General features: G+C 45.2%; 1 protein-coding gene across 2 annotated transcripts in view; it reads right to left on the bottom strand.

Moving 5' to 3' along the window:
• LOC143961848 (solute carrier family 23 member 2-like) overlaps positions 1-17,502 on the bottom strand; it is a 282,179-nt gene that overhangs the window by 161,434 nt on the left and 103,243 nt on the right. For both annotated transcript variants that reach the window (XM_077471183.1, XM_077471182.1), the window contains exon 7: positions 13,110-13,266. In XM_077471183.1, the coding sequence (XP_077327309.1) occupies positions 13,110-13,266 (157 nt within the window). The remainder of the gene's footprint in view (positions 1-13,109; positions 13,267-17,502) is intronic.

The raw sequence follows: 17,502 nt of genomic DNA, 5'->3' as shown, positions 1-17,502 counted from the left end.
ACATAGTCCCACAACATGGACACTGACATAACAAAAGTATTAAGTGAATCTGGGATCGACAACAACAAGCATTCTTTTTTATCTGTGACATTTTTACAATTCAGGAGCGCAATGAAGGCCATGGAGGAGAGGCAAGATCAGGGCAGGCTATGAAGGGGGTGCAGGAGATTATCAGTGCCACAGTCAGGGAAGCGCAGTCCTGTGCCAGTGTCCCAGTGTGCCAACCTGTGCTTGAGCCCCTCCCTCTGCCCGGCCCTTACCCCCACCTATGCAGGGCTCCACTGCAGTGGTCCGGTGGTGCCAGTCCAGTGCTGATCCCCAGCCATGGCACTGGCACTGCCTGCTGATTGGCTTCTCCGCTGCTATCTCCCTCACTGTCTGAAACCAGCACCGCGATAGAGACTGAGCACTGACACCAGCACCGTGATAGAGAGCACTGACACCAGCACCGAGATATAGAGCACTGACACCAGCACTGAGATAGAGAGCACTGACACCAGTACCCAGATAGAGAGCACTGACACCAGCACCATGATAGAGAGCACTGACACCAGCACCGTGATAGAGAGCACTGACACCTGCACCGAGATAGAGAGCACTGACACCAGCGCTGTGATAGAGAGCACTGACACCACACCAGCACCGTGATAGAGAGCACTGAGATCACACCAGCACCGAGATAGAGAGCACTGACACCACACCAGCACCGTGATAGAGAGCACTGACACCAGCACCGTGATAGAGAGCACTGACACCAGCACCGAGATAGAGAGCACTGACACCAGCACCGAGATAGAGAGAGAGCACTGACACCAGCACCGAGATAGAGAGCACTGAGACCACACCAGCACCGAGATAGAGAGCACTGACACCACACCAGCACAGTGATAGAGAGCACTGACACCAGCACTGTGATAGAGAGCACTGACACCACACCAGCACTGTGATAGAGAGCACAGACACCAGCACCGAGATAGAGAGCACTAACACCACACCAGCACCGAGATAGAGAGCACTGACACCACACCAGCACCGAGATAGAGAGCACTGGCACCACACCAGCACCAAAATAGAGAGATAGCACTGACACCAGCACCGATATAGAGAGCACTGACACCAGCACTGAGATAGAGAGCACTGACACCAGCACCCAGATAGAGAGCACTGACACCACACCATCACCGAGATAGAGAGCACTGACACCACACCAGCACCAAGATAGAGAGAGAGCACTGACACCAGCACCGAGATAGAGAGCACTGACACCAGCACTGAAATAGAGAGCACTGACACCAGCACCCAGATAGAGAGAACTGACACCAGCACCATGATAGAGAGCACTGACACCAGCACTGTGATAGAGAGCACTGACACCAGCACCGAGATAGAGAGCACTGACACCAGCACTGAGATAGAGAGCACTGACACCAGCACCGAGATAGAGAGCACTGACACCAGCACTGTACAAGGAAGTGAGCCAAAAGGTAGAAAAAAGGTCTGTGTGCTCGATTAAATAAATCATTTATAGAGTTATGCATATACATGGTCTACTAGTCACATGTGTTGAATTCCTCCGAGATCCATGCCTCATTCATTTTTATAAATTTGAGGTAGTCAACACTGTCGTGAGCTAGGCAAGTGCGCTTATCGGTCACGATCCCCCCTGCTGCGCTGAATGTCCTTTCGGACAGGACACTGGACGAGAGGCAAGCCAACAGTTCCATTGCAAATTGGGCAAGCTCTGGCCAGAGGTCAAGCCCAGTAGTTCAGGGGTTCATCACTCCTCAGAGCGTCCACATCAGCCGTTAACCCGATGTATCAGACACTTGTCGGTCTAGGCGTTCCCTGATGCTGGATCCGGATGAGACCTGTCGATGGGTCAGCTGAAAGAATTACCTCATATCAGAAGTCACCAACACATCTTCAAACCGCCCTCTTCTTGCAGGCGCTGTTGGATTGGTATCCGCCACTCTTTCTCTGGGAGTGGGAATTCCTCCTCTGCCAGCGCACCCAAAAGCAGAATGCAGCATTTCTCGAAGCAAGGCCTGGAAGTGCTCCATTCTGACAGCCCTTTGTGACGGTGGTAACATTTCCGCCATTTTGTGTTTGTACCGGGGGTCTAAGTACGTTGTCACCCAGTACTGGTCCTTGATCTTAATGCTTTTTATACGGGTTCCCTGTTAAAACACTGGAGCATGAAGGCCCCCATTTGTACTAAACTGGAAGCGGTGTGGTGGCCTTGCTCCTGCTCATCATCCAGGATAATGTCGTCCTCCTCATTCTCCTCTGCCCATCCACGCACAACAACAGGGATCCCAGAAAGGTTTAAAGCATGTTCTTCTTGCTCCTCCTCATCCGCCCCCGCACCATCCTCCTCTGACTCCTCTTCAGACTCCTGTTTTTGACTTGTCTCAGATAGAGTAGCCCTCCCCGGGAATTCATCCAGCATTGCGCCTTCCTCATCTTCCTGCTCCTGCTCCTCCACGGCTTGATCAATGACATGACGCAATGCAGGCTCCATAAAGAAGGCATAAGGTACGATGTCACTGATGGCGCCATGGCTGCGACTGACCAGTTTGGTGATCTCATCAAATGGCCGCAGAAGTCTGCATGCGTCACGCATGAGCAGCCACTGGCGCGGTGAAAAAAAACCAAGCTCCCCAGAACCTGTTCTGCCGCAGAGTTCGTACGTAGTCGTTAACTGCACGTTTCTTCTGGAGCAGCCTATCAAGCATATAGAAGGTTCCGTCGTGTCGAGCAATCGCAAATAAGACATCTGACCGGCAGATTGTGTCACCGCTGAATGTCAGCAAGGCGAGCCATGGCCGTCTAAGATCTTCTGAAATGGGCTGAGATTTTCCTTGCCTGCTGCAAGATGTCCTGGACCCCAGGGTATTGGACAACGAATCACTGCATGACCAAGTTTAAGACGTGTGTCATGCATGGCACGTGTGTAATTTTGCCCTGTTTCAATGCGCTAAGCAGATTGGCACCATTGTCACACACCACTTTACTAACTGTCAAATTGAGCGGTGTTAGCCACTGATCTGCCTGTGAACGCAAAGCTGAAAGGAGTGCAGGGCCAGTGTGGCTCTTGGCTTCCAGGCACAACAGATGCAGCACAGCATGGCAACGTCTCACCTGGCATGTCAAATAGGTTCTGGGGAGCTCGGGCAGCACAGCGGAAGAAAGGCGAGCAGTGGAATAGGAGGAGTCAGCTGAGGAGGAGAGGGAGGAGGATGGAGTAGGAGGAGGATAAGAAGAGGCAGGCCTGCATGCAATCCGTGGCTGTAAAACCAAATCTACACGGGTGCCACGGGTTACATGTTTGACGGCCATCAGAAGGTTCACCCAGTGGGCAGTAAAAGTTATATGCCTTCCCTGCCCGTGTTTGCTAGACTACATGTCTGTGGTCAGATGTATCTTGGCACCGACACTGTGTGCCAGAGATAAATTCACTTGCCGCTGAACATGGCCATATAGATGCCCTTCTGTGAGAAATACTTCCTTCCTGGGACCTTCCATTGTGGTGTTCCAATGGCCACAAATTTTCAAAAGGCCTCAGAGTCCACCAGTTTATATGGCAGTAGTTGGCAGGCTATCAGTTCTGACAAGCCAGCCGTCAACCGTTGGGCAAGAGGAATATCCGGCGTAATTTTTTTTACGACCGAAAATTTGGCCCATGGAAGCCTGCCTTTTTGCAGAAAAACATGAGGACGGCATGATGGAAGGTGGAGTGGAGGACAATTGTGAGGAGAAGGAGGAGAAGTAGAAGACGAGGCTGGATGGTGAGATCCTGGAGTGTGGCTTTGTGGGTTCCGTTGCTCCCACTGGGCTCTGTGATGGCTGCTCATGTGTCTTCTTAAGGCAGTCATCCCTAGGTGAGTGTTGGGCTTACCGCGACTTATGCGTTGACTGCAAAGATTGCAGATGGCAACACTATTGTCAGCAGCGGACACGTTAAAAAAAAGCCCACACTGCCATGTGCCAGCGTCCTGGGAGCACCAGATGTGACCGCACATGGTTGATGCCTCGCTCCTGATACATTAGCAGTCTGCTTTGTCCCTCCTGTGCAATCTTAGTTTCGCCTGCTTCTCCTCCCTATCTGCTGGTCCATATCTCCCTCTGAACTCCCCTCCTATTCCTCTCTTGTGGGCACCAACATGACATCACTAGACACGTCATCATCAACGTCACCTTCCTCACCGCTATAATTAGAGATCTCGGAGTAGGCAGCAACAGCGGGGACCAACCTCCTCCTTGGGCTGATCTGGGTACTGTCGTCGGACTAGTGAGTGGCGGTTGTAGCTACCTCCTCTTCCTGATCCAATGCCAAGAATGGCTGCACATCGGAAATGTCTTTTGATGGATCGGAAAATAATTCCTGTGACTCAAGTGGAAGGTATATGGTGGTGGTGTTGTTGGTGGTAGTGTCTTTGGGGGTGCACACAGCAGAGAGTGAAGAGGGTGCAGATCGAGAAGATGAGGAGGGTGCAGAAGAGTTAGCCCCTGTACATACGGTCGGAGATTTCCACAACCAAATCCGTCGGATTTTGCCCGTCGGATTTTGTCCGTCGGATCTTGTCCGAAACTGTTGCATACACACGGTCGGACAAAGTTGGCGAAAAATCCGATCTTTCAGAACGTGATGACGTAATTTAGTTACAATGGGACTACATTCAGGCTAGTAGCCAATAGCTTTGATGTAGGAATTTGATCTGAGCATGCGTGGCACTTGGTCCGATCAAAATTCTCTACACATGATCGGAGTATGTCCGACAGGCCCAGTTGGTCGGGAAATATTTCCAACATGTTGGAAAATTGGGTCCGACGGATATTCCGACGGAATCAGTCCGATGCATACCACACACAGTCGGATTATCCGATGACACTGTCCGATAGGACACATTCCGTCGGATTCTCCGACCGTGTGTACAAGGGCTTAGGCTGAGTGAGCCACTCAACCAAGTCTGGTGCGTCCTTTGACGTAATTGCAAGCACCTTCTGCAATTTGCCACTTTGGCTCAAGTCTGTTGCTCCTGCCCTACTCTACCACCCCTGCGGAAGGGCCTGCCTCTTCCACTGCCTGTCATTTTTAAATGATCCTGTGACAAAAGTCTCTAGAGAAGTGCACTATGTATGTGGAAGAAGGTATATAACACCCCGCTTCAATCTGTCTTTTGTGAGGGCCACTGGTCTATCACACCAGTTATATTACTTTTTTTTTTATCGCTGCAGAACCACTCAGCAGTCACAATGCTGCACAGTGGAAATGCACTATACTATGCTTTCTATATGTGCAAGTATTTTATACGTGTAAAGCCGACAAGGACCCGGGTCTACACACGGAGACTGCGTCGGATGAGACCTGCAGACTACCGGTGAGGCGCCTGTACGGCACCACTAACACCCCAAATGTTAAAGGCTGTTTTTAAATTGTTTTAATGTAAGCATATTATGCAAGGGGGGCAGGGATTTTGTTGAACCCTAAATAAAAGGTATTACACTATATGAGACCCCTTGAATCTTTTGCATGTCTACTATCAATGTGAGAGCAATCAGCGGGATACACAGAACCACACAGAGGAGTTCCACATAGTGGAGATAGGCTCTTAAGTGACGGGAGTCTGGTAAGCTGCCATCTATATATATACTCACGGAGGTGGAACAGCACATGGTGAAGGTGTAGGACCATAACCACGCATATCCAGATATTTTTTGAAGATTTAAACGAATATGAAGGACTGCATTCACTGATGTGGAATAGTGTGCTCTCAGCTTTTAACCCTTTGTCTGTGGACATAAACTCTGATAAAAGACTTATTGGATGTAAAAATACTACATGTTCAGTATAGATAACTATTGATTACATGGAGATGTGGTATTAGCGCTGTTAGTGGTTGGATTTGAATTTTCAGGTTAACCACGTTGTTTGTTTTTATGTATGATAAGGTTTATTTTATAACGGCAGCTAAATATTAAGAACCATTCCTTAAAAGGACCTTTGTGGACCTAGTAGCTAGTGATTTGCAGACTGTCCCTCAGTCCCTACACTGATAAAAGACAGATGCAGAATCGGTCAGCAGTCAAGTATAATAGGCTTTCTATATTTGAAAGAAAGTATATTATACGTGTACAACCCTATATACTGTACACCTATACCAGTCCTTAAAAGGACCTTTATGGACCTAATAGTAATAGCTAGTGATTAAACTGACTGTCCCTGCTCCACACAGCATCCTGTCCCTATACTGACAAAAGACAGCTGCAGAATCGGTCAGCAGTGCACTCAGCAATCAGCAGCACAGCAGTCAGCAGCAGTGCACCAGAACCAATATGTGCCTTTGCTTAGGATAACCTCCGCCCGTTAACCACGCAAATAAAAGGCGCTTAGCATTAAAGAATATGCTTTCTACCTGGGAGTTGTGGAATTTAAGCAGCTGTTCTAAAAGGTATTAAATCAATAAAACCGCTAAAAGGTATTAAATCAATAAAACCACTAAAAAACATTAAACAAAAATCTGCGAGGTGGATGGATAAATCAATTCACCCGTAGAAAAAACAGCGCATAATATTCAAATAGAATAATGGACCTAATTGTAATAGCTAGTGATTAAACTGACTGCCCCTGCTCCACACAGCGTCCTGTCCCTACACTGACAAAATACAGCTGCAGAATCGGTCAGCAGTGCACTCAGCAATCAGCAGCACAGCAGTCAGCAGCAGTGCACCAGAACCCTATATACTGTACACCTATACAAGTCCTTAAAAGGACTTTTGTGGACCTAATAGCTAGTGATTTGTGTCACTACAGTCTGTCCCTGCTCCACACAGCAACCTCTCCCTACACTGACAAAAGACAGAATGTAAAATGATCGCCAGATCAGATCTATTTATAAGGTAGGGGGAATGTCCAATTGTCCATTTGCTGAAATGTTTCAATTGGCTGTCCTGTACCCCATGATGGATGTGTCATCATGAGTCAAAGTTCTTTCACAATGTAAACGCACATGTCCGCCATGCGAACATCGCCAGAAGTCCGCCGGTTTGGCGAATCACGAACACGCAAAATTTGTCCGACCGCCGGGCGAACCGCAAGGCCATCCCTACCAGTAACCCAGTGGGAAAGGTCTCCAAGTCTGCTCTTGCCCCTAGATATTCCTGCACCATATAATGCAGATGCTGTCAATGGTTGCTTAAACCTAACAGCCCTGGGTGCTCAGGACTAAAGATTGTTTAAAAGCATCGGTCAACCAGCCACCTTCTCCACTGCTCTTTCTCTAACCGAACGAAGCCTCAGAAACACGCTGTCATTACAAGGTAAGGCAACCAAACAAAATATTATTATTATACAGGTTTTTTTTTAGTGCCAACAGTTTACACAACACTTTACAACTTGAGGGTAGACAGTACAAATACAATACACTTTAATACAGTAGGAATCTGAGGGCCCTGCTCGTTAGAGCATTCAATCTAAGATATGGATATAACTACTCTAATGCCCCATACACACGATAAAAAATTCCGTCTGAAAAAACTTGGATGGTTTTTCCGATGGAATTCCACTCAAGCTGGCCTTGCAAACACACGGTCACACAAAAGTTCTCTGAACTTTCGAGTGTCAAGAACGCGGTGACATACAACACTACAATGAGCCGAGAAAATTAAGTTCAATGCTTCCGAGCATGTGGCGAATTGTTTCTGAGGATGCGTGATTTTTTGAGCGTCCGGATTGCATACAGACGAACACATTTTCAGATAGGAACTTTTTCTGACCGAAAAATAGAGAACCTGCTCTCAGTCTTTTGCTGGCTGGAATTCTGCTAGCAAAATTCTGATGGAGCATACACACGGTCAGAAATTCTGACCAAACGCTCGCATCTGACTTTTGCTGGCAGAATTTGTGATCGTGTGTATGTGGCATAATACGTGGTTAAAAATACAAAAACATTTGAAAGTGTATAATGCCTTTAAAATAATATGACTGTGTACTGTACTGTGCAGAGTGTGCAGAGATGCTGTAAAATTGTTCCGATTATCAGGAGCAGTCATTTGATTTTTTTCTGTACGTTAGAAAATGTGACATGCAGAAAGAAGAGAAAAGAGCTTTTACGCTTGTTTTTAAGGCATGTGGTTAAATTGGGAAGATTCAATAAGCATGACAGACATATGCTTTACTACCCATTATTCTAAAACAAATGCCAGTCTATGACCACCATAAGACAGGCGACCTGATAAATTGTGCATGTTGCTAACATCAATAGATTGACCTAAGTGAGAATATGTCTGATCTCTATTAGCAAGAACCATACAAGGAAAGGATTAAAGATGTACAATGTGTCACTGGAATGCTACTTTCCCTGAAGCAAATCCTAAAAAGTCAGTCTGTTTTATTTTAAAAGCAGCTGCTCAAGAAAAACTAAAAACTAAGTGATTACAATCTGAAACTTACTACTGCAGAGTTTTACCGTATCTGTAATTTTTCAGTATAATCTGCAGAATTTATTTCCTTCCTTAACCACTTCAATACAGGGCACTTATAAACCTTCCTGCCCAGACCAATTTTCAGCACTGTCGCACTTTGAATGACAATTGTGTGGTCATTCTACACTGTACCCAAACAACATTTTTATAATTTTGTTCCCACAAATAGAGCTTTCTTTTGGTGGTATTTAATTACCTCTGGGATTTTTATTTTCTGCTAAACAAATAAAAAAATAAGACATTTTGAAAAAAAAAAAACGTTTTTTGATTTTGTTTCTGTTAACAAAACGTATTTCTAAATAAGGAAGTATTCTTCTTCACTGATGGGCACTGATGGGGCTCCACTGATGGGCACTGATAAGGAGGCACTGATGGGCACCGATGAGGTGGCACTGATGGACACTGATGATGGGCACTAATATGTGGCACTGATATGCAGCACTGATGGGTACACATAGGCGGCACTGATGGGCACTGAAAGGCAGCAATGATAGGTGGCATGGATGGGCACTGATAGTCAACATCGATGGGCACTGATAGGTGGCACAGATGGGCATGGATGGGCATGCACTGATATGCATCCCTAGTGGTCCAGTGTGGGTATCCTTGGGGGGGCTGTGCTGATAATCAATCAGCACAGACCCCCCCTGTAGAGGAACAGCCTCTGTTTTATATATATATATATATATATATATATATATATATAAATACATATCCCCAATTTTGTAGACACTATAAATTTTGCGCAAGACAATCAATATACACTTACTGCGATTTTTTTAACCAAAAATATGAAGAAGAATACATATTGGCCTAAACTGATAAAGAAATATTTTTTGGGGGATTTTTTTCAAAGAAAAAAGTAAAAAATATTGGGTTTATTTCAAAATTGTCGCTTTTTTTTGTTTATAGCGTAAAAACGAAAAACCGCAGAGGTAATCAAATACCATCAAAAGAAAGCTCTACACCTCTGCGTAATTGTCAGTTAAAGCTACGCAGTGCCGTATCCCAAAAAATGGCCTGGTCAGAAAGTGGGTAAATCCTTCTGGGGCTGAAGTGGTTAAATAAAAAACCCATGTAAATCCATCATGAATCACAACGCCCGCCACCACCGCCAACCCGAAAAAGAAAAAAAAAATCGCTCTGCTGTCAACCCGAATGCCTGGCTTGCCGTTCGACAGTTCTTACTGTATACAAGTAAGGGCAGAGCCACCTGGCGAGATCACCTGGTGGCACTGCCCCTTGTGACATCACTGACCCAGCATGCAACTGTACATGGTGTCACAAGGGGGGTGGTGCCACCAGGTAACGAACACCAGGTGGCTCTGCTCTGTACCCACTATATATAAGAACTGTGAAATGGCAAGCCAGGCATTCGACACTTTGTCTTAGTTGCCAGCGGAGCGTTTTTTTTTTTTCTTTTACCGGGTCCAGCAGTGGTGGCAGAGTCAAGATTGACAATGGATTTACATTGGGGGACATTGTTTTTATTTTTTTAATAAAGGAATTGTTAAAAACTGTTTTATTACTTTTTGACACTTTTTTTGGTGAATGGGTAGGGATACTATGTATCCCATACTCATTCACATAGGGAAGGGCCAGGATCTGGGGGCCCCATTGTTGAAGGGGGCTTCCAGATTCTGATAAGCCCCCTGCCCACAGACCTTCACAACCACCAGGGTTGTGTGGATGAGGCCCTGCCCAAAAGCACTCACCCCCCCCCCATGTTGATGGCATGTGGCCTGGTATAGTTTGCCCCCCCCCCATTTGCTGGGCTGCATTCTCTCATAAGGGTCTGGTGTGGATTTTGGGGAGACCACTTTCTTTCACTTTTTAGTTGCCATAAATATATATTTTTTTTATTCAGCTGTCAGTGGGGAAGCTCATTGACAGCTGATGACTCATCGGTTGTTAAGTACACTGTGACCAGATTCCCAGCCCGCCCCTTACCAATCAGCTATTCACTGCACCCTGATTGGGTAAAGCTTTGTCCAATCAGGACTTAGAATGCACTGTTAAGGGCGCAGTGCATTGCTGGGCATTCAGTGGGACGAACATCTGCCAAACGCCCTGGAAATTCGGGTATTCGCCGAGCGAGAGAACAGGCAATGTTTGCAAACAAACTTTTGCTTGGCTCCAACCATTTACCCAGCTCTAGTACCAGGCATAATAACTGGCACTGTGAAAAAGCAGCATTTATTACACACAAATAGCAGCCTAAACTATTCATGTCCAGTAAAAAGATCACCCTCTCTCAAAAATATTAGGGATAGTTATAAAGCAAGTCTTGACAGAACCAAAGACAAGTCTAGGGCAAACCAGTCATTCCTCTTTTTGGAAAATATTTCTCATATGTTTTGTGTGGTTTTAAAACCCCAGCACTTGCATTCCTGGACTGCTAACTGCACCATTTGTACAAATATATCAGACAGGACTGAGCCAATTATGTAAGAATAAAAGACAGTGTTATACTTAAAACACATTTGGTCACAGGTGTGTTTTATTCCAATGCAGTTTTATTTCAAGTACCAGAAGAGAGAATTTATAAAATAAGCTGCAATCTTTTAGTAAATCCTACCTATAATTTTTTTCGTTGTTTCAGTTTAACAATGTCTCACCAAGTGGCAAAACTGATAAATGTTCCTTACTATTGCTATATTCCACAGTTGTACTCAAGGGTAGTCAAATATATACTGAAAAATCTAAATTACTCTTTTCTCTATAGCTCCTTTCTGATGTTCTCCACTTTTCAAATACAGTAGATTCCATTGAGAACCGCTGTATCTTTATGGTTGTAATTCAATACCAGATTTCAATGGTTTTATAAATAAAAGCTTAAATACTGAGGGTGAGGGGAGCACTATTGTTACAAACTGGAGGGGCAAAAAACTGACGAGTTTTTTACTTAAAAAAATTACATCCAAAGAATTACCTGTTATACATAAAACTTAAAAATAAAACTGACACATTCAGGTTACACAAAAGTCTAATTTATCAAAGAGTGAAAAACGTGGAAAACCAAGATCTTATTTCCATTTTTTTACACTTCTAGATGAAAGCTGTGTCATGGTTGAAGTAATACATGAAAAATAAAATAAAATGATCTGCTAAACACAAGCACTTGACTTACATTGCCATACCTTGAAAAAATGTTTTTCTACAATTTCACATTAAGTTTGAACAACACAACAGATATCTAATGCCACGTACACACGACCAGACTTTTTGACAGCAATTCAATCGTGTGTGGGCTCCATCGTCCTTCGCTGTCCAAAAATCCGACGGACTTTAGAAATAGAACATGTTTTAAATTTTCTCGCCGGAACTCCACCGGACCCAGTTCCTAGCGGGAAACCCATTCATCTGTATGCTGGTCCGACGGACCAAATACGACGCAAGGGCAGCTACAGCACCTGTCCGCGAGAATGTTTCCAGTGCGATCCTATCATGCTGGTTCTCGGCTGCAGAGTACTGTACATCTCGTGCTCACTGCAATAGGAAAATGCATGCCAGGGGACTGTGACGTCATAAGGGGCAGGATCACCATCCCATGCTTATATAAGTCATTGCGTACCATGTCCACAACATTACAGCAGGAGAGAGCGTTGTGTCAACATCGGAAGAACAGAAGAAGGAAGAAGAAGACGACGAAGGAGAAAACCGGGCCACCGCTAGCAAAAGAGGAGAAGATAGCTGAGGAGCCCGGGAGAAGAATCGGAGAGCGGGAGAAGAGGCCAGAGAGCGGGCGAAGAACCGGAAAGCATGGACAAGTCGGAAAAGACCACCAAAGTCAGAAGGCGACCCCCGAAGTTGGAAGAAGACTGCCTAATAAATTACTTTAAAAACCTGTCTAGTGTGTTTTCTTATTGACACTTTTTCCACCAGGTGAATGGTTAGGGGTACGATGTAGGGGGGGCCGGGATCTGGGGGTCCCCTTATTAAAGGGGGCTTCTGGATTCCGATAAGCCCCCCGCTGCAGACCCCAACAACCACTGGCCAGGGTTGTCGGGAAGAGGCCCTTGTCCTCATCAACATGGGCCCTATGCACCCCCCTTCCCCAAAGCACTCACCCCTCATGTTGAGGGCATGCGGCCTGCTATGGCTCAGGAGGGGGGGGGGCGCTCGCTCATCCCCATCTCCTTTCCTGACTGGCTGGGCTGCGTGCTTGGATAAGGGTCTGGTATGGACCTTGCGGGGACCCCCACGCTGTTTTTTCGGCATAGGGGCTTCCCCTTAAAATCCATACCAGGCAACAGGGCTCGCAAGGTGTCAATCTTGCCGATAAAAGCGGCGAGATTGACTTCCTTTCCTAGTCCCGTCGTAACTCATCATGTTCAAAATGAACAGACTTTAGTCCATGTGTGGGCAAGTCCGTTCATTTGGAAGTCCGTCGGAACTCCGTCGGGAAGACCGGCAGACCTAGTCTGCCAGAAAGTCAGGTCATGTGTGGGCAAATCCGTTCATTCGGAAAGTCTGTCGGAACTCCGCCAGAATTCGGCAGGAAGTCAGTTGGACCTAGTCTGCTGGAAAGTCTGGTCGTGTGTACAGGGCATAACACTGACCTAAAAAAGGGAGACAGGAGATTTTGCTTGTGTGTTTACCCAGAACTGTAGAATCAACCATACCTGGATATGGAATATGAAACCAAGGTGAATTGATTATGGCATCAGTGTTAATATCAGTCCGAGCAGCATATCCATAATTTACTGGGTCTCTTGGGAAAATGTTGCAGTACGTCAAAATGTAACAAATCAGCCATGATAAGCACATTCCTATTAATACCTTGAAAGAGTTTGAAAGTGACATTTTAATTCTTTCTTCTTCTTACAATGTAAAAACAGTAATTATAGACACTTGCAGCAAAATAGTATGGAATTTGTTCATTTTTTAATTTGGCCAAATAAATCTACACTGTTTTCAATCGTCCTTTCATGTGTACAGGAATCCCATATTTATTCAGAATGAGCAGGCAATACAGATAACAATTCCAGTCGTTGTTTGTGTTGTTTGTAAGTATGTTATTGTGTTTGAATTTTAATAAATATCTGTGGTTGTAACGCACTAGGCGGTTGTATCCTCCTGTGTGTTTTTGCAGTTTGTTGAAGATTCCACAATCTGAGGAGAACTGCAGTAGATTTACCCCTGTGTGAGCGTAGGAGTGTTTGAACTTTTATGTGAAAGTAAACACAGGCTCAAATTATTAAATTAATAATAAACTTCTTAGAATATCATACCCTTTGTGTGAAGCCAGTGATGTAACTATTGCCTAACTCAAGTTGTCACCATTTTATGGGTACACGCACATTTAGGGCTTGACATATTGGGTATGATAGGCAACTTCGTTTCAACTTTGTTTACATTTTTCCCAAAATATTGAGTTATATATTGTGTTTGCATGTCATAAAATGAGCTTAAGCATATTGTTTACTGAAAATGTGATAAAGAGTTGACATAGAAAAAGGTCAAATACCACCATTTTATTCTCCAGGGTCCCACATAATCTGGTGCAGCTGTGCCTAGTAAACAATCAGCTTCTAACTTCAGCTTGTTCAATGAAGCTTTTGATATCACTGTCCAAATCTTGCTGTCTCAAACTCCGCAACATTTCCAAAATACGCCCCTTTCTAACCAATGACACAACAAAGCTGTTAATTCACGCCCTGGTAATCTCTCGCCTTGACTACTGCAACTCTCTCCTCATTGGCTTACCTCTACATAGTCTATCCCCCTTCAATCCATCATGAATGCTGCGCCACACTCATCCACCTTACCAATTGCTCTGTGTCTGCTACTCCTCTCTGTCAATCCCTTCACTGGCTTACGCTCACCAACAAATTAAATTAAAAATACAACTACTTACAAATCCATCCACAACTCTGCCCCCAGCTACATCACTGACCTAGTTTAAAAATACCAACCTAACCATTCTATTCCTTCTTCTCAAGACCTCCTGCTCTCTAGCTCCCTCATCACCTCCTCCCGTGCTCGCCTCTAGGACTTTTCCAGAGCCTCTTCAATCCTATGGAACTCCTTACCCCAATCTATCCAATTATTTCCTACTCTATTAGCCTTTAAACGATCCCTGAAAACCCTCCTCTTCAGAGAAGCCTATCCTACCCACACCTGACAATTTTATTTTCATTTTCTCCATCTGATCATCCCCCACAGCTGTCACCCTTAAGCCGTGTACACACGATCAAACAATCCGGGGGAAAAGTCTGGCGGAATCAAGTCCGCCGGCCAATCTGCCCGTGTGTGGGCTCCAGCAGACTTTTTCTTACGCAAAAGTCCGGCGGACTAAGAAAGTAGTTTTGCACATAAATATGCCCGCCGGACTCGCATTTCGGCAGACAATACGGCCGTGTGTGTGCTAGTCCGCCATACTTTTGAAATGAACTGACTTTTCCCGCTGCTTGTGAAAGAGCTAGAAGAAGGCGCGGTGGCCCAGGAAAGAAGAACCGAAGAGGGGGACAAGACCCCCGAAGTCGGAAGAAGAGGGCAGTAGCGAAGAAGAAAGCCGGGCTCCTCCGCTAGTAAAAGAGCTAGCAGAAGATAGCGGAGGAGTCCGGCGAGAAAACCCCAGAAGAAGGAAGAAGACCCCCGGAGCTGTGCAATAAACTATTTTAACCCTTGTGTGTTGTGTTTTTTTTTTTATTTTTTTTCACAGGTGAATGGGTAGGGGTATATTGTACCCCATACTCATTCACATAGGGTGGGGGGCCGGGATCCGGGGGCCCCCTTATTAAAGGGGGCTCACGGTTTCCGATAAGCCCCCAGATCGCAGACCCTGACAACCAACGGCCAGGGTTGTCGGGAAGAGGCCCATGTCCTCATCAAGGCCGCCCCTTCCCCAAAGCACCCCTCAATGTTGAGGGCACGCAGCCTGGTATGGCTCAGGAGGGGGGGCGCTCGCTCGTCCCCACCTCTTTTCCTGGCCGGCCGGGTAGCATGCTCGGATAAGGATCTGATATGGACCTAGAGAGGGACCCCCATAAAGTTTTTTCGACGTAGGGATTCCCCTTTAAGTCCATACCAGGTGAAGGGGCCAGCGACACCTCCTTCGCTGGTCCCAGCTACCTGGAGACATGTTTAAAATGAACGGGCTTTCCTCCGTGTGTGTAGGCGAGTCTGTTCATTTCAAAAGTATGGCGGATAGTCCGGCGGTACGGCGGACCTAGTCAACCGCAAAAGTACCGTGTGGGCAGATAGCTTGTTCGGACAGTCCGGCGGTTTGTCCGCCAGATAGTCTGATACGTGTGTACACGGCATTTGTTTCACTTGACCCTCCCTTCTAAACTGTAAGCTCTAACGAGCAGGCCCCTCTGATCCCTCCTGTATTGAATTGTAAATGTACTGTTTGCCCCCATGTTGTAAAGCGATGCGCAAACTGTTTATAAATATATATAAACCCTGTATAATAATAACAATAATTATAATAATAACAACCATTGGCTGCAAGCACCGATTGAATGCCGATCAGCTGCTGGTTTTCCAGCATGCCCTTTAAACAGAAGCCAGACGTTTGGCCAACTTCTGTCAGACAGGCTGTTGTACACATTGGCCGAATGTAGGCCGGTTTCTGTTAAAACAGCAAATACCAGCTGATATTTGACCAGTGTGTACCAGCCTTTAAGCTGTTACCCTGCAACCTGAATCCACATCTGTATCTTCATTCGGTTTACATGTTGCTGTCTCAGCCTGCTCCTGGAATAATCTCTGCTTTGATTTTCTGTTGTGACCTGAGGTAATCCTGACCCCGGCTTTGTCTGCCTGTTCATTGCTGACTGGCTAGCTCTTGACCAGGGCTCATCTGTGCTGTCTTCCCTGTGTGACCTTGGCCTGTCTCCTGAGCACAGTTCTGCTGAATACCTGGTCGCCTATCTCTTGACCATGATGCTGCTGACTTCCTAGTGGGACTTCAGCCTGCCTCCAAACCACTACTCTACACTGTCAGCCTCTTTGGTTGCCAACCACCATCTGTGGACTTTTGACACTCATGTCATTCTGTACCATCTCATCCCCTGTTCTCTATTCCAGGGGGTATGGACCACAGGTAAGGGAACCCCTCTTGTCATCTTGTCTTCTAACCAGTTATGTGATACACATCCTGCATATTAGACTTTTCTATATGTCTGTTTTGTACTAGGATTTTGTATAATTGGACCAACTCCAGGCACAGAGAATGTGTCACTGTTGTTGAGTACTCAGGTGTACTAATGATGACGTCAATATTACAACTTTCTAAACAAATTGGCAATAGCATTAACACAATTTAGCATTCATGCTTTATTTGGCACCCTCTTGCATTTTGTGTGTTGTCTCTTTAGATAATTACTTACTGAAGAATTTCCTGAAGGAATTTCAGCTCCAGAGATCTGGTAGAAAATCTCGTTTAAACTATGCTAACTGTATAGTATAATTTATTGACTTCACAAGATGAAGATGATAATTTTGCTTAGACTCTTCTCTTCTTTTTTAGTATTTTAATTCAGGCAAGTGGGAGAAGTAGAAAAAAAAAAAGATTTATATGGGTCTGACTTACTAGCCATGAGCTATAGTGACAGGTTTATTTATAGCTATTAGTTCACAAAGAGGATGATATATAGAATGGCCAATTAAATTTGTTGTGCTTACTTTTAGTTCAATGAAAGGTTTATTTCAGAAGAAGTCCTTGATACTTTAGAAGACTTGTCTGACAATGTCTGTGCAAAAATGTACAATGTGTTGAAGAACACCCAGGCAGCGTAAGAAGTTTTAACTGTGTTAAATCTTTTCTCCATCAATCTGCTGGTCATCTGGCTGGAGATACCAGAGGTTAAGTGACTGTATACTTTTTGTATGAACTGTGTTTATTCCCTCTTGTAGGAATGACAGTTCACACATTTTGTTGTATTTTTTATTTTTTTTTTATAAATTCTTTTTATTTATTTCAGAAAAAGAAAAGTTACATATCAGAGCTTCTGGGCATACCCCGGCTCAAGGTAAATAAAACATTAGGCAAGGCATATCATATCTTAA

This window comes from Lithobates pipiens, unplaced genomic scaffold (genome assembly GCF_037356315.1).
Source record: "Lithobates pipiens isolate NorthernLeopardFrog02 unplaced genomic scaffold, aLitPip1_a1.2 Scaffold_8, whole genome shotgun sequence".
NCBI lineage: Eukaryota > Metazoa > Chordata > Amphibia > Anura > Ranidae > Lithobates > Lithobates pipiens.
Note: the sequence above shows the minus strand (reverse complement) of the source record. Positions and strands in the feature narration are given on the sequence as shown.